The 25,396-nt window shown below is 43.5% G+C and overlaps 1 protein-coding gene across 3 annotated transcripts; it reads left to right on the top strand.

Moving 5' to 3' along the window:
• On the top strand, positions 1 to 25,038 carry LOC137455211 (spermatogenesis-associated protein 16-like). Of its 3 annotated transcripts, none has more exons than XM_068165823.1 (8): positions 1 to 252; positions 7,806 to 7,890; positions 10,091 to 10,238; positions 13,464 to 13,607; positions 14,094 to 14,206; positions 19,604 to 19,768; positions 21,566 to 21,646; positions 24,534 to 25,038. In XM_068165823.1, the coding sequence occupies exons 1-8, from the start codon at positions 200 to 202 to the stop codon at positions 24,654 to 24,656; spliced, it is 912 nt and encodes a 303-aa protein (XP_068021924.1). In that variant the 5' UTR covers positions 1 to 199; the 3' UTR covers positions 24,657 to 25,038. The 3 variants fall into 3 exon arrangements, with proteins under 3 accessions (XP_068021924.1, XP_068021925.1, XP_068021926.1); XM_068165824.1 differs by lacking the exon at positions 1 to 252 and adding an exon at positions 6,458 to 6,530; XM_068165825.1 differs by lacking the exons at positions 1 to 252; positions 7,806 to 7,890 and adding an exon at positions 8,868 to 8,954.
• Positions 25,039 to 25,396: the final 358 nt, after the last annotated feature.

Genomic DNA, 25,396 nt, shown 5'->3' with positions numbered 1-25,396 from the left:
TGTCAAAAGAGAGAGAGTTCATATTACATTTGAGACATAGAGTGCTGAGTTGTATAGAAGTAGTGTACACAGCATGTGCCAAACCACAGCTTGATTATGAGCAGCTTTTAACAATGCAAGAGAGAGAAATCTCAACTTCTCCATCTCTCTTCTCTTTTAAAGGAGCATTAGCAAGAACCCGACTCACTTCCGGAACCACATGCGCCAAGCTGCTGCATTTTGGCGCTTAGGGAGATACTCCGAAGCTGCAAGGTATGGTGGTGCTTGTGGATTTCTAATGGTTTCTCTACATCCCTTTCATTCCAGCTCTCAGTAGTAAAGACAGCATCTTATATCCAGGCTTGTCCAAAATCAGTGGGAGCTCTGCGTTGGCTTTGTGTATACGATCTCACATGCAGCAGAGCTCCAATCCTCCCAGTTGGTGTAACAGGAATCATTCCAATGATGTCCCTAGCTGCAGTTTAGGCTAATGCCTGTAGGAGCATTTACTTGTTCTTGGGCACAGGGCTGAGCCCTGATCAGATTCCAGGGGTGCTCTGGGGTTAAAAGCTACATGCACACAAGCATCTGCCACTCCCTGATTTCCCCATAACCCTGGGCAGAAGCTCAGGCGTGCTCCAAGGTTGGGGGGAGAGGGAGGAATAACAGTTTAAAACAACCAAAGCAAGCCCCACCAAGCCCCACAATCTCAGGGTACACTGTGGTATGCTGCAAAATATAGCCTGTGTGCAGCTGATGAGATTGCTGGTGTGAGCGGGAACTGCTGGCAGAAGAAAGTCTGCAAGCTCTGCTTGTATGCCTGCATTAATGCTGCCAAAATCTTTAAGGTTCATCATGCAGCAGAAGTTTGTAACTACTTAAAATGCTTAAATGAAAGAAATGCAGGAGGAAATGCAACGGTGACTTATCACCACCACTACTACACTAACATTAGACACTCACAAAGGACTGTTCAGCTGAAGACCACAAGGTACATCGCAAAACAGTTCACAAATCATTAGCTAACCAATGGCAGAACAGTCAGTGTGAATTAGGCAAGAGACTGAGAGGGTCACTTTGCTCATCATTTAAGATGGATGCTAGTGGTAGAGCTCTGGAGCTATTAAAATAGCAGCAAAACAGTTTGCACAGGGAGAGGAAGACGACTGTATCCAAGCAGGGTTGCAGGGAGGATTTGGGAAGATGAACTTCAATTTTCTGTGCTGGACTTCAGCCAAACACTTCAGGACAAGCACTTCTTCTGCAGGACATACATTGAGATTATGTCAAAGGAATCCCCACTAGTTTACAGACATCAGGTCAGGGAGAAGAAATCGGTTCCTCGAGGCACAGAAACAGCTTTTCTGTATTTCTTTAGAAATATGATTTCAGATAAACCTGAAATATTCCACTTGACCATAACCCCACCCACTTTCCAAAACCAAACTGGTCTGAATTAAGAAAATGAAACATTTCATTGAAGAACAGGGAAGTGGTGTGGTATTTCCCAGATCTCCTTTTACATCTCACTGATAACAGTCTCTCATTTATCCTGGTGGTGTGTTGATTGACATAGAAATTGTCACCTGCTGAATAATCATCAACAGTTGAGGTGCACTGATCAGATAGACAGTTTAGAGCTGTGCTAGGATAATGTGTGACAGGGAGGGAATTCTGCCTAGGATTTCAAACCCCAAAACCCACCACTTTCCCCAACAGCTGAAGTGATATGAGTGGAACGGCGTCACTGTCCCTGGAGGTGTTCAAGGAGGGGACTGGATGTGGGACTTGGTGCCATGGTCTAGTAGTCATGAAGTCTTGGGTGACAGGTTGGAGTTGATGACCTTTGAGGTCTTTTCCAACCTTGTTGATTCTATGAATTGGTTTGGGTGCTGGGGTGGGCAGGATGGGTAAGGAAGACTTTCTTCTTGAAGCCAGGCTGAAGATTATTTTTTAAAATAATCTCAGTAATACAGGGTTTGTTTTTTTACAATACATTGATATTTCCTAAGCAGCAATACATATAAATGCCTATACTTGAGAAGACAGTATGGAGCAAGGGGATGTTCATAAATACGAATCCCCCCCAAAAAAAAACCAAAACACCAGTGGTTGGTGTTACTGCAGATAAGCAATCAGTGCATTTACTCCAGCAGCAGGCAAGAGGGAACTGCCTCAGCCTTTTTTTCCCCACACTGAGTAGCTTTCAGGAAACTAGATGATTTTAAATGAGATTATGTATTTTGTAGAGCAGAGGAACATTCTGACAGACTGAATCCAGAGTGGATCCAAAAGCAGTGACTCTAGCAGTGTTCAGAGTTGAGCCTACTTTAACATAGTGTTATAGCAACTGTGCAGAGCTGCTTCTGCAGATTGTGTTAAACTGAGCTTAGCGCTACTTCTGTCAGCTCAGTGAAGTCACTGCTCTTAGTCAAAGCCCACTGATGGTGCAGAATGTACTCTGCTCAGTGCAGACAGACCATGGCATACAGATGTTCAGCTGCAGTTTATGGAAATACAAACTTGTCATTTGTTTACATTTTGTTAAAATGACTTTAAGCCATCATTTATTTCTGCTTGCTTTTTGCCCAAGAACAAGGTCACTCAACTCTTTTTTTCTACTTTCAAGTATCCTGTGCCTTTCCACTCCCTAGTCCATTCAATACATCCAGAACCCTGTACTGGATACATGAACAGGAGGGGCATGAGCAGCATGGATAATCACATTTCACTCAGCCTACTTATCAAGCTGAGATTCCCCTCAGATTTTGTCTCTGAGTGCACACCAGACTGAAGCCTTGATTCAGAGAAAGTCACAGGCTAGAGTAGGGGCAGTTGGCATTTAGGTTCCACTCTGTGTAATTTTCACTAGTACAGCCCACTTTCAGGAGAATAAGCACACGAAGCAGTCTGACTACAAGGACATCTGAATTCATTGAAGGAGTCTGACATGCCCCTATCTACATGGCTTCTGAATTTTGTCAGCTGCATAGTGATTCCTTTGGGATAGCACTGTGATAGGATGCCACTATGCAGAGTGCAGCCTAAGGCCATGTGGCATTGTAAAGCAATCCCAGAAACACCACTGTGGGGGTCACAGCATCTGCAAATGGGGAATTCCAAAGTGCTGCAACCACTGCCACTACAATGTCAGCTAGTAAATATTTTTCTCTCCAGTTGGTATCTCTGATGTCAGAAGATTGCTCTTGACAAATGAGTATTTAAACCTCAGGAGGGAGAAAACCTATTTCAGTTGAAAGACCATCTTGCCCCTTCAACAAATGGACATAAATGCATTATATCTAAATTTAGTCAGGAAGTTATCAGGATGTTTTAAGTATTAGAAGGTATTTAGGCTTAGGATCAGCCTCCAATAGCAGGTACTGGAAATACCCTCCAAAGGACACATGGTCACAGATGATTAAAAGATCATTTAATAATCAGAATGGAAAATTGAGGAAGGGGCCTTCAGCTCTCATCTGTCCCAAAACCAAGAAAATGCCTTTGGAGAAGGCCAAGAAAAACCTCAATCTTCCTGGCAATATAAGGACTGCTACCTTAGGGAAAGATGAAAGAAGAGATATGGATGTGCAAGGGTAACCACAAGCTGCAGAAGCAGCTCAGAGGACCATACTAACTCTAGGGACAAAGCAGAAAACCCACCAGCTCTTTACTTTCAAGGACACAAGTGCTATGAAGGGAACATGCACCCAAGAGTGAGCCTCAGGGTTCCTAAAAGAAGAGTTAGCAGAGCCAATGTGTCCTTGAAGTCACCAAGCCCATGGGCTGTGCCCCCACAGCTGCCTGTTACACGTCTGCAGGAGAAGGTCTAAGCAGATGAGCAATAAGGCATGAAAGCAATTTTTCTTCTTTCCTCATGTAGTGCAGGCTCTTGTGGACACTGAACAGCCCTGAGGCAGTAAGAAGGTGACAATTTTATGTAACTTACAAAAAAATAAGGCTACCCATTTGTTTGAAAACTAGAGTTTGAAGTACAGAGGGGATTTGGCTTCTTTTACTCATTAAGCTGTATATCTCTCATCTTTCTGCTAATCAAAATGCTGTGCTGATTTAACAGTGTCACTGTGTTCTGTGAAAAGCTTAAGATAGCTCTTTTATCACCACTTAGAACACTAATGACTTGAAATTAGTTGTATACATGTAAGGGAAAACAGACTGTCTGTCCCTCTGCCAGAACAAACAACTCCTACTCATCTGACTGCACAGAGGAAGGGTAAGCAATCCTCACAGAGAAAGAAGTTTAAGAATCTTAATAGCTGTGGTACAGCTGACTCAGCTTTTTTACATTCTTATTTATATATATATATAAAATAATCTAAATATTCCCATCAGCTGAAAGGCAAACTAAATCTGCCAGTAAACCTTAGCCCTGTACTTGGCACGGATCAGGCCACATCTTGAACATTAGGTTCAGTTTGGGGCCCTTCACTACAGGAAGGACATTGAGGTGCTGGATCATGTTCAGAGATGGTGAAGGGTTCAGAGAACAAGGCTTATGAGGAGCCGCTGAGGGAACTGGGGTTGTTCAGGCTGGAGGAGGCTGAGGGGAGACCACCTACTCTCTAGAACTACATGAAAGGAGATTGCAGTGAGGTAGGGGTTGGTCTCTTCTCCCAAGTTAAGTAGCAACAGAAAGAGAAGAAATGGCCTCAGGTTGTGCCAGCAGAGGTTTAGACCAGACAGAAGAAAAAACTTCTTGACTGAAAGAGTGGTCAGGCATTGGAACAGGCTGTCCAGGGAGGTGGCTGAATCCCCATGCCTGGCAATATTCCACAGCACATGTAGCCATGGCTTTTCAGGACACGGTTTATCAGGCATGTGAGTGTTGGGCTGATGGTTGGGCTCAATGATCTTAGAGGTTCTTCCCTATCTCAGTGAGTCTGTGATTCTGAGAGGTCAGGCCTGTGTTCCCTTCAAGTCACACTTGAAAATGTAGGGAAAGCTAGGCTATTGATTTGTGTTAGCACGTGTGTCCAGTTTTGTTCTACAAAGCACACAGCTGTACCAAGGTGAGAGTTATGCAGAACTGGGGTGGGAAATACAAGCTCAGGGAGCCTGCCTCTTGCACCCATCCTCATGTCTGCCACCTGCCTTGGCACCTGCGAGATCTTCTCTAGGGGGGGAAACAGAGAGAGAGAGAGAGAGAGAGAGAGAGAGAGAGAGAAGTTTATATCAATTCTCTATTCTATTTGTTTCAGTTTTCCAAAACTGAAATAAACAAAAAAGATCAATTTCTATAGAAACATTTTCAGCTCTGTTGCCGCAGCAACTGCCCTCCCACCCCCATGGACACCGAGAACGCCTCTGGAGCGCTGCGGTTCCTCGGGACGGCTATTTTGTGCCGTTCCGTCGGGAACCGCCAAGCTGAGAGCCTCGCGGCTGCCCCGCGCTGCGGCCCGCGCCAAGCCCTGCCCGGCCCCGCGCGGCTCCTCCGTGGCGGCCAGGCCCGCGCGGGCACGGGGCAGGGCCCCGCCTCCGACGGCAGACGCAGTGACGGGGGCCGGCGCGCTGCCCGGGGCAAGGGGAGGAACGGGATCCATGGCGGGCCCTCACACATGCAAAGGGGCTGAGAGCCTCTGCTGCTCTTGTGACCCCCTCTCTCTCTCTCTCTGTCTCTCTCCAGTGTTACCACTCTGAAAGGAGTGTTTCACAAATGGGATCTAGGAAACGAGCTCTGACAAGAGCTGGGATCAACCAAAGTCCAAGAGAGGGTCCACGTGGCCTGTTACTTAATTTGACATCAACACATGATGTTAGTCCATATCTACAATGACCGGCCCTTAGTTCTGTGCCACACACATTAGTCTTTAGAGTCAAGACTGCCCCAGTGTCAAACAGGAGCTGGCTCAGACAGGGCCATGGCAGAGGCAAAAGAAAGCCTTCAGGAATGTTTTCTTCCACAGCCCCTACCAGAATTAAATCCAGACATCGACACCGGAAGGTTATCTCCCAGACTTGGGAGCATGAGGTCCAAAGAGCACAACAGGCACCAGCTAGAGCCCAGATCAAGCACAGAGCACATACCTCTGGAAGCTGCATGGCACCACTGTTGTGAGCAGTTCATTCCAGCATCCCATCTCTTGCCAGTCAGCTCAGCTGGGAAGCTAACACAGGCACTGGGGCCTCCCACATCTCCTGGGTTTTCTTATCACAGGCTTGTGTGGCTGCAGCGAATGATTTCGTTGTCCCCAGGCTGTTAGTGTCAGCAGCTGTCAGGCAGCAAAAGCTACCTTGGACTCATTTCTTACAAGTCCTAAGCATGCCTGGAGATAGGCTGAGAGAGACGCTGGTGTGCTCCTGGCCTCCACGTATAGAAATCTGTCTTACTGTTCTGCACCACCAAGTGGCCAGATGGAGCAGGTACAGCAAGACACCTTTGGATCCAGGCTGACTACGTTACCCCAGATGGGTTTGGCTATCTTGTGGAAGTTTGTACTGGCCCTGACTAGCAACTAGGAAAAATAGTCTTTGAATATTAAGCCTCATGTTTTGAAAGAAGGAAGTCGTATGTTCTCTGGCATCTGCTAAAGGTGTGTCCGAAGGTTATCAGAAGTACTTCATCTCTCCTGTCTGATAGAGCTCTTTGATGGGCTGCACACCTGCAACTTGGGCATGTTTTAAGTATTTTGAATTAATAACTCAGAACTGGTGGATAGCTCTGTAAATATGAGGCCAGTAGTTTTGAATATCAGTGAAGTGGTTGTGTCAGAGTAGGAACAGACTGCACATATCTAAGGGAAGATTTAGTTCCTGTTTGTAACAACATGTTACCCCCTGATACTGGGCCTGCTTTGGAATGTTTATTGTTAAATCCATGTATTTTTGGTTATATCTCATTAAGAGAATAATACAGCCTTGGAAAGTACATTCTGAAAGGGTATTACAACAGGATTGGGATTACTGTTTGTGAGACACTTTTAACTAGGGGGAAATTTCAAATTCAATTTACAGTAATGTCAAAGCACAATTAATATATAGGCAATGATCAGGGGAACATGCAGAAGTACACAGTGATAGCACTACATCAACAAATAAACTTTTGGTGCTAGTAATTAGGTACACAAGATTATTATATGTTTAATTGACTAAAGTGACAATTTGGAATTACATCTAGTCACATTTAATTGGATTTGGAACCTCTAGAGGAAAGGAAACAGAGAGCAGTGTGGAGAGGCAGCCATAAAAGCAAAGTGATTGTCTAAAGTCTGTTAAAACTCTGCATTAATGTCCATTGCACAACGGTTTTGTAATATCCCTCAGTCTAGAAAGAGTAATGCAATGATTGTCACAGACAGTGGGAGTGCTAAAGCACACTCCATTATGTAGCAAGACAGCTGATTACTTTCCTTTTGGGGACTTTTTTTTTATGAGATATAGTTTAATCAAAGGTGAACTGTGTCTGAGTTTGCCACAGACAAGTGATGTTCTCAGTCTGCACGCTACAGGGTATTTACATGTTGCTGCTGTGATAGCAGAGATGTATATCAGACACTTCCCTCACAAATACTGTAAAGCATAAAAAAACAAGAGAAGCTAAAGTATTCTGTTCCAGTCATTAAATATTTGCTGAGAGTGAAAGGTGATAAAGCTGTTAAAAGAAAATACAGGGCTGTGTGTTCACAGATAGTTTTGCTAACTAAAAAATGTTTACTAATGCTTGTCTTAAAGTTGGACAAAGGCTGAGAGTTATGTGTAATCTTTTGACACAAACCTCGTGTTACACTCTTTTACTATCACCTGCTTTGCATTTTGCTGTATCCATTCTTCTCTCCCCACACACTCATTTATTCTGCTTTTGTCACCAGGAGCGCCATGATTGCTGACTACATGTACTGGCTGATGGGAGGCACCAGGAAGCGCACAAGCAAGTACATCAGATACTATTGGCAGGTAAAAAATTGCTAGCTCAGTGAGGAAGGAGGTGCCTATCTCATTATTAAGACCAAAATGAAGGAGTACTGCTTGAAAGACTGCCGACAAAGGTAGCTCTTGGGCATGTCAATCAACAGGACACCAGACAGCACTACCGTGTTTATCATGAAGGAGATTTTCTTGGACTAATTTTAAGGGCAAAATTCAAGGTTGTTAACCCTTGGCTCATACTTCAATTTTATGGACTGATATAAAATTTAATTCTGTATACTGTAGAGTCCCCTAAGCTATTTTTTGGTGAAGTCTTCCTACCTCAGTGACACTTTCCTTTTGCAATTTTCATGCAATTTACTAATCCTCTGACACCTTTCCAAGCTCTTCAGCCGGAAGGGGAGGACAAAAATGACTGTAACAAATGGTCTCAGAGGAACCTAAAGTGTTCTGTGAAGGATGGCTAGGCAAGACCACATTGCACAAAGACTACTTATGAGGGGACTAGACCATTGACTTCGATGAGACAGGTCTCTTGAGTGATACTTACGTGAGATGGCTGTTCAGCCACATCAGCACAAATGTAAGTTTAAGGGTACCCCCTTCTGCTGAGGAGAGCTCTTAGAAACTTGGAGGTGAATAGATGCTTGATCCTTTGCTGGGAGATGCTTATTGCTGCAGGAACTTATGGCTGCCAGTGGTGTCCCAGCCTTAACCCCCCAGTTTCAATGAGAGCAAAGTCCATTTCAGAGAGAGTGCAACATTTGGGACAGAGGCCCAATGGAAGACCCTTCTGCCTTCCAGCATGGACCTTGCTACCAGGTGCTCCTTGTCCAGATGAGGAATTAATGATCCTAGGAACAGTATATGTCCCTTGTGATAAAATTTCTCAGGGTGCATGCATGGCAGTCTATCCCACTATCTGCTCAAAACAATTACAGTGTTTCGATGCTATTTCTGCACACCCCATACCAATAATCAGGATGGAAATCAACTGCTGTAAGACCCTGTCAGAGGACCTGTTGTCTAAAGCCATGAAAGAGAAGGACACAGATACATAACAAATTGGCACACTCAACCCTCCATTCCAGGTTGGTGGGAGCAGATGTCAGCTCAACAAGCAACCCACAGAGGCACAGTGTGTCTTGGATAATTTTGCATAAGTGGAGGCTAGACTGGAGAACCAAAGTGAGGACTTGTCAATAAAACACCAAGCTAGTCCCATAATGATACCTTCTGTGAATCACTTCAGTGTATAAGGCCATCTGGAAGGTTGATACACCCTGTTAAAAACTAGTATCTTTTCCTCCCATGCTTTTCTGACCATCTCTGGTAACTTTGTGTTGGCATTGCCACTATTAGCCACGTCTACACATTTGCCAACATACAGCAATGAAGCCTTAGAGTTCCCCCAAAAGGACAGCCCTTATCAAGGAGACAAGGCTTTATTAGCAACAGATGTAGCTAAAGCAGTGCTGAATGTAGTCTTACCCAGAGCCCAGCACAGGAGAAAATGAGCTCCACCTCACTTACTCTGACTGATAAGAGTACCTAGCAAGACTGTTTCCAGGCTGGTAGCTCATCCTGGCAGTTCCAGCACCGGTTCATTGGGGTCCACTGAGTGTGAACTCCACCTCTCCACATAAAAGCAGCACAATGCATCATTTGAGTCATGTTTAAGGGATGAGAAGGTTCATAAGCTTCGTGTTGCCCTCTGCACAGGAGTGAATTTTACTCTTGAAGCAAATACGGTTTAAATGCAATATTTTAAGACTAATATTCCCTATAGGCGTAGTGTCTGATTCATGCCAACCCAAGGGGTAATATGAATGCTTAGCATTGTTTAACAAGCTCCCAAGGACCGAATAAAACCCTCCTATGAAAGATGTGACCTTCAGAGAACGTGGAATCACTTTGTTCTTTTCATCTAAAAGATAATGTATCTAATACTTTGCTCCTCATTGAAGACATAGGCTTGCTGCACTGAAGACTGTTTACAAATGTGCTTTCTCCATTAAATGCATTTTCTGACTATAGAGAGGCAGTGCTTTCTGGAAGTAATTTAAATTCCCCTCTAATTAATATTCAAGACCAAAATATGTTATCTCTACATGACTGTGCAATTATTAAAGGGAAAATATCATCTGTGAAAGTAATTATTCTTTTCTTAAAAACACCCTGGCCAGTAAGTGACATGAAATGTATGATCCCTTTGCCTTTTCCTTAGGCTATGATTGAAGAAGCCATCACTGCCGAGACCTCTTATTCAGTCATGTACACACCATTGGAGACAGAAGGAAAGGAGCAAGACATAAACAAGATCCAGCGCGCCTTTGCTAAAAGGAACCCTGAGTACTTGCAGCACCAGTATACAGGTAACAGGTTCACCTGTTCAGAAGCACTGGGGAGGGTTAGGCTGGATGTTAGGAAGAAGTTCCTCATAGAAAGGGTGACTGGCCATTGGAATGGGCTGCCCAGGGCAGTGGTGGAGTCACCATCTCTGGAGGTGTTTAGGAAGAGACTGGATGGGGTGCTTGGTGCCATGGTTTAGTTGATTAGATAGTGTTGGATGACAGGTTGTACTCAATGATCTCAAAGATCTTTTCCAACCTGGTTAATTCTATTCTATTCTGTATGCCCTGTGTGTCTGTGGCTGACTTACAAAGAGTTTGAGAGAGTCTGGAGCTTGAAATCCAGGCATTTCTAACCTTCTGGAGGACGGGTAGTTACCTGCTGGGATTTGCTCTCTAAGCGTACATGGTTTAGGTAATCAATTCAGTCCTTAGGAGAAGTACAGACTTCACACTATAAAGATGATTTTTTTATCCAGGGAGCCTCATGGTCCCATTGTTGGATTTCATTGTTGCAACTAATCTTTTGTTCAAAGGTAGATTGGCATTGTATTGTGGTGACAGTGAGATCCAAGTTGATGCCAATCTCTGTAGACTTCCATCAGTTACCAATGGTCATCCCTGCATCACAGCCTTACTTCACAAAACTGTCCTCTTTTCTACAAACATAAGGGACTGACCACCAGCTTTGAGAGCATCTCAGCTGCAAGGATGGAAATAGATAGCCAGGTTCCCTTTAGCCCATTAAAGACAAGTAGGATCCTAGGATCCAGAGCAAACAAGGGTGTTGCAGAGCCTGTTGTCATCCGGTAGCATGAACTCAAACAGTATCTCCTGGAGCAGACACTGAAATTCTGGTGACTACAGCCATGTTTCAAGAGAAATGGAAATGATATTTTGGCAAAAGAGAGGCAGGGGGATAAAAGGCATTGCTTACTACCATTAACTTGGAACATGGTTGACCCTGGTAACACCTGGCTTTGAGTTGGTGATTGAGAAACACAAAGGGAAAAATGCATTTCTCAGGTCAAAGTCTGGCAAGCCTCTGTCTTCATCACATAAACTAGATGTGCATCTCACCCTGCCAGCAGGGTGGTCTAAAGGGTTGAGGTGCCACCCACTTCTTGCCAAGAGTTACATACTCAGGTCAGAGATGGTGGCTTAGTTGTTGCCCCTCTACTGAGCTCATTCTACAGATCCATAAGACTTCCAAAAGTATACACATTGCATCCTTGGGAAGGAGAAGAAAAACTGTTTGAAAACCACAAATAAGCATTAGGGAAGCAAGCATTATAAACAAACACTTAGCACAAGTAAACTTGTTTGGTTCATTTTGTTGTAGGAAACTGTCATGATTTTCAAGTTGCAGATCACCCATGTATTTAGTTTCTGGCAGTAGCTTTGGGGTTGTTTGAAGAGGGAAAATGGGGACTTGTTTGACACAGAGGTTGTAAAATCCCACTCTCCCATTTACTTGCTTAGGTGACTGTGGAGAACTTCCTGGGACAAAAGTATTGGCATTAAAAGGAGCATAAAATAAAGCTCCTCTAACCTGATTTTCAGAAAGATAAATCCCTATTTCACATACAACTCTGAATTTACAACAAGGGTGAGACTTTCAGGAGCACATAAGCAGCAAAAGGGGCATGGTGTGCACTGAAACCCAGTTGGTCTTCATGAATTACTGAATGACTCTGAAGGCATCGCCAGTCACTTTCTTACTCCTCCCAGTAAGGGAAAGGAAAAAGGGGGAGAAGGAGTGAGAGAGAAAACAACCCAGTCCTATATTCCATTACTCAATTATAAAACAGACTCAATAGAGCAGGTTGAGGGATCACTGAATTTTCTAGGAATGAAATGGGATAGAAAGCCAAGAAAAAACACTCTGTCTATCAGGGGGTTGAGAGTACAGTGCTGTGAAGAGCCTTATGCAGTTGGGACTGCTTCCAGATGACCTCCTTTCTGTCCTGGAAACTCTCAGAGCAGATGTGGCTCTTTTTCTTAGACTTGATGCTGAGATAACTGCTGTCAGTGTTAGGTGAAGTCAACCGAAGCAGTAGGGGTTACTCATCTATTCAGATAGGACCTTAAAATCACACTGCCCCTGAACAAGCAATCCCACGTCAGGAGTTTAGCACATGGTTGGTGGGGTACCGCTGAACTTTCAACCTGCAGGTCTGCATCTCACCTAGGTGAAATTAAAAATGTAAGATAAGCCCCATTTTAGCAGTGGGTGTGAGACACCAGGCATCTCACAACCAGGTGGTTTGAAATAACCTTCCTGTTCTGTAACAATCATCTGCCCAATTCTAGCCCAAGCTCTGCTAGAGTGTAAGGACTGAATCGATTTCAGAGTTTCCCTTATTGCCGAGGAAAAGGAGCAGATACACATTTAAATCCAAGTGTACAATGCAGTTTGTTGCAAAATTGAGAATCCATCAGAGGCAGAATATGCTGCAAGGGAAATATCAGGTCCACTCTCTTTGATTTATATAGGGGTAAGCCCAGAGAGCTCTGAGCAGGGTTCTCCATTTGTCACTGTGATCACACAGCCTGGCATCTTAAAAGCAGAGTACACTGAAAACAGAGCACTCCTTTGTGAGAAGTGACACTGACATTCAATCTAGGTTTATTTTTTTGTGTGGGAGGGAGGAAAGGACTGGTCTGGTTCCCTAAGCAAAGGTGAAGTAGACAATTGTTCTGAGCATCTGTCCTCACTGAGGTCAGGGCGGTCCGACTCAGCTGATCCACAGGTTTTTTGGCAACAGCAGTCACAGACTCTGGACAAGGCACAGCACAGGCTGTCAGATGCCAGCTGAGTGGGTCAGAAAAGACACCCAGGAAGCCTAAGGGGCTGTGGTGGTGATGGTAAAAGCACAAATCTGTAGGAAGTCAAACTTCACAAATTCAGGGGACAATGAACCAGCAGTTAAAAGACCAGAATGTTGTATTACTGAAGTGGTTTTAATGCTTTGGATGATCAGCATTGAAAACTTCATAAAGAGAAGAAACTCATTCTTTCTTATGGATCTGTGAAATTTAAGACATTGATCTAAAAGGTTGCAAAGTCTGGAATTTCCAACCCCAGTTCTAGCTGGATGGGTTGGTTTAGGCATCTTTGTTGTGGCAAGCTTTCTGGATTACATCTCACTCCTCCTTAGAGTTCCTTTTTCCCTTCAAATTAAGTAACTTCTCTTACAACTGAAAAGAAATAGAACAGTGGAAATTATTGTCATTTCCCTCTTCCAGATCCTGAGGCATTTCACATCTTGCCACAGTCAGCTAAGTGGCCTGAACCTCCTGGGCTGCACTTACTAACCCTGGGTTTCAAAAGCAAAGGCATTGGCAGACGCGTGGAAAAGTGGACACGAAGAAGACTGTCACTGCTCTCAGGTACTCCAACTTGCTTAAGAGCTGGCATAGCTCAGAGGTGTCCTCCATGATCCTTGCTAAATGAGGGGGCTAGGGGGGTCCTCGTGTCCCATTTCTCTATGCCAGCAGCCTTGACTGTCCAGACAGCTCTCCCCATCATCCTCTCTCCCCCTCCAGTTTACCCATCACCTTGCTAGATCCATCATGGCAAACCTATCTGAATGAACACAGTTTATGGGCTTGTGATTCTTGCCATCCTGAAGAAACTTTTGGAAAAGCTCTTTCAAGTGTAGGAAATAATAGCTGGCACTAATGCCTGACATTATGAGCTGCCCAGGGAGGTGGTGGAGTCACCATCCCTGGAAGTGGTTTTAAAAAAGACTGGATGAGACACTTGATGCCATGGCTTAGCTGAGTAGATGGTGTTAGGTAACAGATTGGACTTGATGATCTCAAAGGTCTTTTCCAACCTAGTTAATGATGTGATTCTGTGATTTCATTTCCTAGACCAGAAAGCACTTTTCAATACTCTCAAGGGCAAAGAGGCAGAGAGATATTGGAAAATCATTGGGCAAAAGGTCATGTCAGCAATGGATTTTATAAGAAGCACCAAGTTAATTGTGAGTATAAACCTCAGTTTCTGGGGTGCAGTGTGTGTGGTGGCAGAAGCCAGTGCGTGTGTGAACCATGTGTACTTTTGGGTGGGTAATTCATTCTGTACATGTTCCTTCTCTGTCCAGAAGTGCTCAGTGAATTCATTAGGTAGAGTTCTAATGGATTTTAGATACTTTTTAAAGTAGCTCTAATTATTTAACTGTGTACCCAGTGTGTTTGAGATCACTTTGCAAGCAATGTTCTCAAATCTTTATGGCCTCTGATATTAAACCCCTACTGTGGCCCTTTATTTTTTAGTTTAAAGAGAATTCATGTAGCAAATAGTTTTCTGGTGAAAGCTCTTTCTTAGGAGGACCTCCACTTCAGGTGAGACTCCCCAGTATGTATCTAGGCCTCAAGAGAACACCCAATTACTCACTTTTTAACAAAAATTCTCTTTGCAATACCAGACCATAGGAGTGAAGCCTGTCCAGAAAGTGACAGTATCAAAATGTAGTCATTATTGTCTTAAGAAGCAATCAGAAGAGCCAGAGTAGACAAGTAGACAGAGATCAGGTCAAGAAAGCTAAAGCCCAGCTTGATTTAAATCTGGGTATGAACATCAATGGCAACAAGAAAAGCATGTCGATGATAAAAGAAAGACTAGGGAAGATGTGAGCCCACTCCAGAAGGAAACAGGGGACCTCTTCCCCTGGGGTAAGGAGAATGCTGAGGTACTCAACAACTCTTGCTGTAGTTTGCACCAAAAAAGGCTCTAACCACAGTTACAAAAGGTAAAAGCAGGAAGTGAGGAAATTCAAAACCACCCACTGTAAGTGAAGATCAGGTTTGAGACCACCCTAAGAATCTGAAGGTGTGTAAGACCTGACAAGATCTCTATGCAGTTCCTGAGGGAACTGGCAGATGAAGTTGCTAAGCCACTTTCCATCATATTTGAAAAGTCAGTGAAGTACCCAGGGACTGCAAAAGGAAAAAAACAGAACCCCCATTTTCAAAAAGGTTAAAAGAAAAGACCAGGCAGGGAGCCACAGGCCAGTCAGCCTCACCTCTGTGCCTGGCCAGGTCATGGAGCAAATCCTCCTGGATACTCTGCTAGTCATATGAAAAGTGAGGAGGTGATTTGTGTTAACCCATGTGGCTCCACCCTGGGCAAATGATGACTGACAAATTTGGTGGTCTTCTATGGTGGAGTAGCAGTGTTGACAGATAAGGGAAGAGCAATTGACATCCTCTGCCTGGGCTGGTGCAAAGCTGTGCAGAGTGGCGAGGCACTGGAACAGGTTGTCTGGAGTAGTTGTGGAGGCTCCAAGCTGGGTCAAAGCCAGGTTGAAGGGGCCTTGAGCAACCTAGTCTGGTAGGAGGTATCTGTGCTCATGGCATAGGGTTGGAACTAGATGATCTTTAGGGTCTCTTCCAGCCCAAACCATTCTATGATCCTATGGTTAATATGTTACTACATATCTAACCAGGATGCAGCTATGCCTCCACATCCTGAATTTGTTGATTCCTTTGCTACCAACTCATTGACAATGAAGTCTCCATTTAAATTTGCTCTTTACTTAACCTTCACTCTGCCTACACGAGTTTGTTTCATCTTCATATGATTGCTTGGCCCCTTTATTATGGTTTGGTTTGTTGACTGCAGCTTAGTAGCCTCTTGAATTCTGCTGTAGTTCATGTAATTCTCACCATGTGGTTCAGCTCCCTGCAGAATTTTTCTCCTGCCAGCAGCAGTTCTTTACTTTCTCTTTCTGCATTTTTCACTGTCACTGAAACGCCACCTCTGACAATGTTCAGCCTCCTCTAATGCCTTCCAAAAAAGTCTGCTGTGGGTTATTGATTTATTGACTTCCACCCTACTATAAACTTAAACAGCATTGCTCTGTCCACAGAGTGCACGTTGGCACAGATGCCCAATTTGCTTCCCATAGCTACGTAGCATGCCCTCATATTTTTCTGGGCAGTCAAGCAGAGAAACAATTGTTTTCTTTTGGCCTTTACTTTCTTCATGGTTGGAGAAGCCCCCAACAGACACAGGGTGATGAGAGAGGATTTTTCCCTGCTTTCTTAGCTGATAACTCAATATACTCATTTCTTAGTGCTTGCACTAAAAGGTTTGGGGCTGATTTCAAGAATAGCGAAGAAAAACCTTTTGCTGCACCTAAAATGTTGTGAGCCTATTTCATGTTGATCAGAGCTCTCTTTCTCTTTCAGTAACTGAGTGCTTCTTATTTTAATGCACACAGCTCTACCTGGGGACACAGCTCTCTGGCTTTCAAACACTGATGATCAGGTGGAGATGGGGCTCCATTTTGTTCCTTGCTTTAGTGCCATGCTAACTAGACTGTGTCAGACATACAATTTCACGTGTCAGAGATCACAGAAATCCTTTTTTCCTGCTGATGTCTCCTACTAATACTAAGTCAGGTCCTCAGAAAAGGACTCTTCAAGTGATAAAACTAGTTTGTAAGAAGGTTGTCCCAGTCTCCCTTCTTAGAGGTGGCTCAACAGTAATTCATGAGCAGGTAGGCTTGGCAGGCCTCTCCTGGCTCCTCAAGTCAAGTAACATGTTATTATCCACCTTTGTGTCACCCAATATCCTAGTCATAAATGGAGTAAAGTCCATCTAAGAACTAGTTGGGCTTTCTGCCTGCTCTCAGTTTGGTGAAACACACTGTAGACCTTCAGCCTGAGTTGTAAGAAGCTTAATTGCCAGCCTACTCTTATTCCTACCTATTTATACACCATGGCCCTTCTGTTATCATTGTCTTTTATCTCTTTTTCCCTTTTCAGTTGCTTGCTCTCTTTGGACTTGAGCCCTGCATTATGTTTATTGAGGAGAATAATATGCTCTTGGCATTTTCATTAATAGGCTAATCAAACAACACTTCTCTCCAAAGAGGTATCTCCTACCGTGCTGGCTTCTCTGCTCCATGATGCTTGGGTTGAAATTAACCTCTCCAAACACAGCTGACTGGAGCTATCAGCAATACTCCAGAGAACTGCTGACCAGAGGTCTTTTTCCTGTGCAGTGCCTGATTCTCTCCTTTAGCTGATGGAAACACCAGTTCATTGGCTCAGCTCTTTCTCTTTTGGTTATTTTCATGTCTGGAACTCCCAGATTCTAGCTTCATTTCTGCCATCAGTCTCTAGTGCATGGTCTTTCCTTTCACACTATTTTACCATTCTAGTAGATATTATATTCATTAACTGTACCATGAGTATTTGTAGTTTCTCTAGAGTTTAGTTTTCTTCTATTATATATATATAAAAGAGGAACAGCATTGTTATTGAATCCTTAGACTTGATACAAGAGCTATGTTGATAGTCATTTTGGTAACACTTGATCCTTGCCTAGTACAAATTTCTGCACAGTCAAGTGCCAGTGGCATCCTGGCCTGCATCAGAAATAGTGTGGCCAGCAGGAGCAGGGAAGTCAATCTGCCCCTGTACTCAGCATGGGTTAGGCCACACCTTGAGTCCTGTGTCCAGTTCTGGCCTCCTTATTTTAAGAAGGACACTGAGACACTTGAAGGTGTCCAGAGAAGGGCAACGAGGCTGGGAAGAGGCCTTGAACACAAGCCCTGTGAGGAGAGGCTGAGGGAGCTGGGGTTGTTTAGCCTGGAGAAGAGGAGGCTCAGGGGTGACCTTCTTGTTCTCTACAACTACCTGAAGGGAGGTTGTAGCCAGCAGGGGGTTGATCTCTTCTCCCAGGCAGTCAGCACCAGAATTAAGAGGACACAGTCTCAAGCTGTGCCAGGGGAAGTTTAAGCTCGAGGTGAGGAGAAAGTTCTTGACAGAAAGAGTAATTGGCCATGGGAATGTGCTTGCATAAAATGGAATGGAATGGAATGGAATGGAATGGAATGGAATAGAATAGAATAGAATGGAATAGAATAGAATGGAATGGAATGGAATGGAATGGAATGGAATGGAATGGAATGGAATGGAATGGAATGGAATAGAATTAACCAGGTTGGAAGAGACCTTTGAGATCATCAAGTCCAACCTACCATCCAACACCATCTAATCAACTAAACCATGGCACCAAGCACCACATCAAGTCTCTTCCTAAACACCTCCAGTGATGCTGACTCCACCACCTAAAGCAAATAAAAGGTAAGGATTTAACAAAAGAGATGGAGCAGAGCAGCCTTTTTCAAAGCCTGACATTTTGCTCAGCTGTTCTGTTCAAGTAACAACTGGAAAACAATCCCATGGCTTCCCTCCCACCCTTTCCCCCTTTTAGATCAACCTCAGTTAACAATTAATTCAATATAATAGTAAAGAGTTCAATAGGAAAACCAAATGAGCAGCTTCCCAAAAGTAATTGCTGATTTGGCTGCGGTCCTATTCCTTTCATGGCTGTTCTTCAGTAGATCACTGATTAAAGATAAATAAGTATCAGTGAAAATAATAGTTATCTGCCTGAACACAGTTTACATCTGCAGAGAGGCAAATCTAGCAGGTTCCTGATCTGTTAATTTCCTAGACATAACCACAATTTCTATGTCTAGATCACTACAGCAATAGTATGTAAATGGATTCAAATGCTCTCATGCTTATCTATGCTCATAGTGAAGGCATTGCTTTGCATATATATTTTAGTATGATGTATCAAATAATCAATTGGCTGAAGACAAGAGAAACTGGGACAGTAGTAAAGAGGAATCATGTAAGGTCCAGCAAAGCAAGGTAGCCAAATGCTGTCAGTGTGAGTGTTGGCACCGCAGTGGTAGGTAGATGAAGAGGAGAAATATCCTAGAAGAAAGGAGAGGCAGGGGGAAGGGGAGGTACACTCTGGCAGTTAGAAGATGCACAGAGAAGCAAGTTGCTTCTACAATCATGTCTGCAGGCACTTGGCTGAGTCTCTCTGTTCACATGCTTCAAATTTGCCATGTGCCTAGCTGCCTGGAGGATCAGAGACCACCTCTGCAGATTTTAGTCCCCTGAGGTTATGTATTGGAACACTATGGATTTGCCTAGTCTGCAAACAAACCATGAGCTGACACACTGCACTGTCTGCTCAGCCTCTTGGCTGAAACTTTCAAAGCAATCCATAAAAGTCAGGTAATATTGAACAGAGGGGATTATGGAAAAGCCATTTCCAACTGAAACAATTGCATTCCTGTTTGTTCTCTCCTGTCTCCCCTTCACATCTATTATGACTATGTATTTATTTTTCTGGTGCTGCTAGAGAGATTGTGGCGAGAAAGTATTTTTGTTTTCCCCCTCTAGAAATTGTCAGCAGATTTATCTTAAAGGTGCTGAATGCCATATTGTGTGTAGTATTACCAGCACAAATATATGTGTGATGATAAGCCTCAAGGCATTAGGGACTCAAGGGATGATTGTGTTTTCCATGACTCTCTTCTAACTGACTTGCGTTTGTGACCAAACAGGACAAGCGCTGCCCATGCTCACGGGCAGTAGAGAAGCTGCAGCAGGCCAGCCTCTTTGGCCGCATGCAGCACCTCGAGGAACAGGCCCAGCTGCTTGAGCAAGTGATGGCTGAGGCAGCCACCATCCCCTACCTGCAGGACCTCAGTCAGGAGGATACCCAACTGGTAAGTATTGATTTCTTCACCCTGGTTTTGGCTTTCGGAGGCAGGGAGCCAGGGAAGGGATGGGGCAGAACACTGGGCTGCAGTTTGCTCTGGAAGTCATTTTCCCAATGTGCAGACCTGAAGTAGTTTTAAAATCCTCCTGCAGTGCCTTGTCAGAGGAGGTGCTAATCACCTGCAAGGATGATTTGTATAGAACCAGCATGACTCATCTGTAGGCACATTTTTAAAACCTCTTCTTTTCCCCCAGACGTCCCCAAGTCAGTCTGTAAGAATGATTGCAATTATTCAGATCATGCTACTTTAGGATAGCTAACATCAGAAGCCACCTGCAGCAAACAGGCCAAATCTAGACAAAGCTGAGGAGAGGAGGGGAAGGAGAGGAAAGCTTTTCTTTCCTGGCTCTGTCTACAACATACTCCCTGTCTCTGAATAAACCCATCTACCTGCTATGCCTTTGTTTTCCCTTTGTAAAATGGCAAATCACTCTTTCTATGAAGAACTTCTTCCTAACATCCAGCCAATAAGATTCAGTTTACTGGCTGCACAAGCACAGAAGGCAGGCTGGCACCAACCACAGCAGATTGATTTAGAGATTCCAAAGAAGACTCCTGCATCCTTTATCTAGTGCTGGGACACATAGAATTTGAGCTTCAAAAACCTAAATGCAAAGGTAAACTCAAGGAAATACAGATCTGCTCCGTGAAGCTCAAGGCAGTGGTTTTGCATCTTGCACAGATGAGTGCATTTGTCACTTTAGGGACTCATCTTAGACTGCTGCCCATCTAGGGACAGCAAGAAGAGACAATTTCTCTATCAATGCTTTTGCTTATACTGTCCAATTACTTGTAATGAGTAACAAATTCGGGAAGAGATTCCAAAACTATCATCTGGGTTCACTGTAACCAGCTAAATGTTTTGGAATAGACCTTCTAGAGCACAGCTACAGGCATTAAAGACAAGTTTCTCCTAGTTAGTTCTTAAAACCCTGAGACTGATGGCTGCTTGCAGGAGGATATGCTGGACCTGACCCTTGGCTTTCTGATAGTGAATTAAGAGCAACTGAAACATTTTCAAGTGTCTGGGAAGGGTGCAGGGTGAGGCAATGCTATGACTGACCTGGAAGGGTACTGGAGTGAGGAAATGGTACAGATGACCTGAATTTTAGCCTTCCTTCTAACACTGAGGACTGATTAGCAAGGATTTTCCTACAGCTTCTTTTTGCAGTTTACACTAGAAATAGGCAGCCTTGTTTTTATGCTCTGTTTTGCTGCATTATGGGGAAAAGGGATGGTTTGCCAAAGAAAAGGGATAGCAAAAGCAGGCAAAATGAGCTAGATACTTCCAGCTACGGTCAAAGCATCTCAGCTTTAGTGTTGTCCTCTTGTGAGGTTTTACATGCTGCTTTAAATTATGATACATTAGCCTTGGGAGAAAATACTGAAAAGCATTCCTGTACAACACAGAATATCCCAGACAGCTAAAGAATGGAATATGGACCCTTTGTTCTTTACAAGCCAAGCCTTCCTTTCCAAAGTATAAACATTTACTGCATTAAAAACATACAGGCTGAAATACAGAATTTCCAGAGGATTTTTCCCCCCATTGTTAAGTATTTTCTCTCCACAATAACACAGTCATGGCTGAAGCAAAGATGAGGTGGCAGTGCTCATTGTGTAACAGATGAGTAATAAAATCATCAGCGTACAAATGATTTTTTAATGAGGTTTTAATCTGTGTATTTAGAGAAGTTATTTGGGTGTGAATTCCACAGTGATCATTTTTATCTTGGTACCGCAGCTGGAGTTGCTGATGGCAGAGGCCACGGACACCCTCAGAGGAAACACTGATACCCAACGTGTGTGGAAGGAAATTCAGAAGGTAACAACTTGCAGCAAAGGGTAGAAGAGTATATTGTTCCTTGGGGAGTAAATGTCCCCCTGAGTCCTATCTGTTCAAAAGGTAGAAAAGAAAGCAGGTGCCATTTGGAAGCTGACTGTGTGCCTCCAACTCTGTTAGAGCTCAGGCACTAGCCATAGATAGATACTTACTGTTTGCTTTAGCATCTAGGGTTGATCTTTGTTCATATTAATAGTCTCCTGTGGTTATCTAATACAAAAAATGTCCCCAACCTCAAAGGCTGAATTTGTGGTTGATAATCATATTTCTCTTCCATCTTTATCATAGGGACTATTGTGCTAAGTGCAGGGAGAGGGGGAGTTGTTAGGGAATAAAATTCAATCCAACAAGTGAAGTCTCTTAGCAGAGCTCAGATGAGGCTTTGGTGCTGAGAGAGGTAAAAGACATGCAAATGCCTTTCTGGAGTCTCTGCACAGCAGCTGGGCAATTGACTTCTTAAAGGATTTCTGAAGCATAGGGCATCTTGTTTTGGTTCTCTCTGCTGGTGAATCTGGCTCCACCTAATGAAGAGTGGGGCAGGCTGGGATGCAATAGCAGTGTTAGGTTTGGACAAAGTCTTCCAAACCAGAATGAATCACAGCTCTGGGCATTCACACCACCAACATTCAGCTACTGGAGAGGAAAGGGGTAGCAATGCATCCCCAGGAAGGGATAATGGTACTAATGGTCCAAGGCCTTGGCCTTACCCTGTGTCTTATGGCTCCATCAGATCCAGAATGACACACACTCACTCTGAGTTGTGGCTGCAGTGGGAGGCTGGAGAATAGAAAGGGCTTGAGTTCTTGCACTGGTGGGACTTGAAATTGTCCCTCTTTGGGATTTCGGTTTGACAGAGAGATACTGAAAACCCAAATCCCAGCTGCACTAAGTCAGTGTAACTAGGATGGGTATGTCTGAAAGAAGTCACAGAGGTTGAGGGGCAAGGTGCTTTCAGAGTCCATGTGTCCAAGTTATTTGAATTAAATTTCCAGAAGGCATCTCCTCTGAGAGAAAGTCTGAGCAGGTGTATTGCCTCAGCTAGCTGTGAGATCAGTGGCTCTTAATAAAGTTTGCCAAGTACAGGATGTACAGAAAGTAACCAAAACCTAAGTGCACAAACTTATAGACAAAAAAGCATTTCAGCTCTTTCAAATGCTGATGAGGGAAGGGCAGGATAAATATTCACACCTCTTTTACATTGCCCAGGATAGTCTCTAAATCTCTCACACCTGCCTACAGATCGTATGAGAATCTTTTGCACCACAAACACTACATATGATATGAATGATAGATATTTATACAATTACCTAAATATTTCCTGCCAGATAGAGCAAACATTGATAACCAGATGAATGCAAAAAGCTCCCCCCAGTTTCAACAGTGGCTAATATTTCATTGTAATTTCAGTAGAGCAAAGTATTTTCCTTTGGTGCATTTGCATGGATTAATTTCTCTGGATACTTTCAATGTAGTCTTGATAGATATCAAGACTAATAGCATTTAAAAATGGACAGAATCTCTGCAGAATTAAATAGTTGGGACTAAAAGTTACTGAAATGCATTGAAATCTACACTCTTCTGTTGCACAATTTGGGGCTTCAAAATTTGTTGGCATTCTGAACATAGTTTTGCCTTTCAGACAACCATTTGAGCTGAGGCATCCTGTTCCCAACAGCACTCCCTTTTGTTTCATAATAGAATTGTAGTCTTATTATTATTGTATTAGAACAAAGACATGAAAACCATCATCAAATATTTCTGTTGTACTTTACTTTTTTCCCCAACATTTAATTTCAGCACAGTCAGCATGTTCTTAGGAACAAAGGCTTTTTAAATAGAGATGACAGGAAAACACTCAGGGAGTTTTGGGGTTTCTCTGTTGGATTTCTTGTTGGTTTGCATTGTGGGTTTTGGTGGTTTTTAATCAGCTGTAATTAAGAATGTCACACTGGGTTCAAGAGCTCTAACACAGTACTAAAGAGGATGAAATCTGCTGATTCAAAACTGATGTGGTGTGGATTACCACATGTCACTTGTGCTAGAACCATGTGGGTAAGTTCAGGATTTCACAGTTCGCTCGGCACAGAATGCTGATTGTAGGAGCCCTCAAAGAACCATCACCCAGGCCTAGCTGCAAGGTGGTTCTTTGTAATGTTGCTATTGAATTAATTTACATATATTGGAAAGCAAGAAAAAAAAGACCATAAAGGAGTTTATACAACCAGCTGTAAATGAAGAACTCCAGAAAGCTGACAGCTACACTACCACCAATGGAGTTTGGCTTTTGCTGCTGAGTAGTATTGTGCTGGCTGCTACAACAGTTACTTGATGTAAATGACTTTGTAATGTCTTGTAAAGTCATCCAAGCCCATGCCACAGCCACTGGGAACTGCTCTTGTTCTCAGAGCATGCAGGCTTCAAAAGTTGCTGTGTTTTGGTGTGCTCTCTTGTATCGAACTTGGCTATTCCTGAATTACTAGAAGGACACTGGTTCCTAATTTGTTCTCTTTCTGGGGCTGCGATGCAGATACGTGCTTCATGAATGCCTGGAGCCATTGTGAAAAAGGAAAGCAAAGGATGGGAAAGGAACAGGAATTTGCTGGAACAGGGGTGGAAGTCTCATGTGTAACATCTAAGGTGTAATGAAGTCAGAAAAGTGCAGGTGCAAAAGGAAAATAGTATTAGTGGCCCTGATTCAGGCAGACTGAGAGTGAAGGAAACAAGAGCAACCAGATGGAAATGCAATTGTCCATCCAGGACAGCTTATTTTTAGTCACAGTTAGTTTGGAAAGAACTTAATTGCCAAAATGTTTGAAGCTTCACTAGAGAGAAGGGACGAGCTTCTGACACCACTTCTTTCTAACTGCAGATTGGAGTCCTTGAAGGCTACTTACATGAAGTAGAAGACAATTACATCAAAAACAAAGCCAGGACAGAAAGAAGAAAGAAGATTCAACGTGTACAGCAAACTCAAGAGACCTGGAAATATTAAAGAAAAAACCCTTCCCACTTTAGGTTCCCCTGCCCCCCCATAGGATATAGTTAGGATATTGGTATAGAGTTATTAAGATGATTCCCACCATAGGTAGTAGGTAGATAGGTTAAGAAGAAACCCCTTCCCACTTTAGGTTCCCCCACCCCGATAGGATGTATTTAGGAAGTTAGTATAGAGTTATTAAGAGGATTTCCACCATAGGTAGTAGGTAGATAGGTTAAGAAAAAAACCCTTCCCACTTTAGGTCCCCCCCCCGCCTCCTCCCCTTAGGATATAGTTAGGAAGTTACTTTGCTTGTCATTAGTTAGAACTGGTTGGAATAAATGTTTTGGTCAGGTTTATTTGTCTTGTTTCTTTAACTAGGAACACCCTGGCAGGAAGGGTGGGTTGGGGGGGGGGGGGAGGAAAGAGCCCTAGGGGGGTTTGGGTGTACCCCCAGGTGGGAATGGGATGTTCTTGGGCATGTTCTGGGATTTCTCTCTTTGTCACAGTGCTTGTGGTTCTCTGTAAAGCCTTCATTGGTGTTTGTTTTTAAATTGTTTTTCTAATTAAACTTTCCATCACTTTTGCAATCCCTTTGTCTGAGTCGTTGTTTCTGCCCGTGGTGGGGAGGGGGTTTGCCCCAACCCATTACAGTTTACTTTGCAGGAAGATAACTTCACCCCATAAAACCAGCATTTAGCTCATTACCTTTCCTCACTCAAGGGTGACTTTAAAACAAAAAAGGGAAAGGAAAA

Source organism: Melanerpes formicivorus, unplaced genomic scaffold (assembly GCF_026170545.1).
Source record: "Melanerpes formicivorus ecotype bairdi unplaced genomic scaffold, bMelFor1.0.p_v2 SCAF_93, whole genome shotgun sequence".
Lineage (NCBI taxonomy): Eukaryota > Metazoa > Chordata > Aves > Piciformes > Picidae > Melanerpes > Melanerpes formicivorus.
The sequence above is the reverse complement of the archived record's forward strand: the minus strand, read 5'-3'. Positions and strand labels throughout refer to the sequence as shown.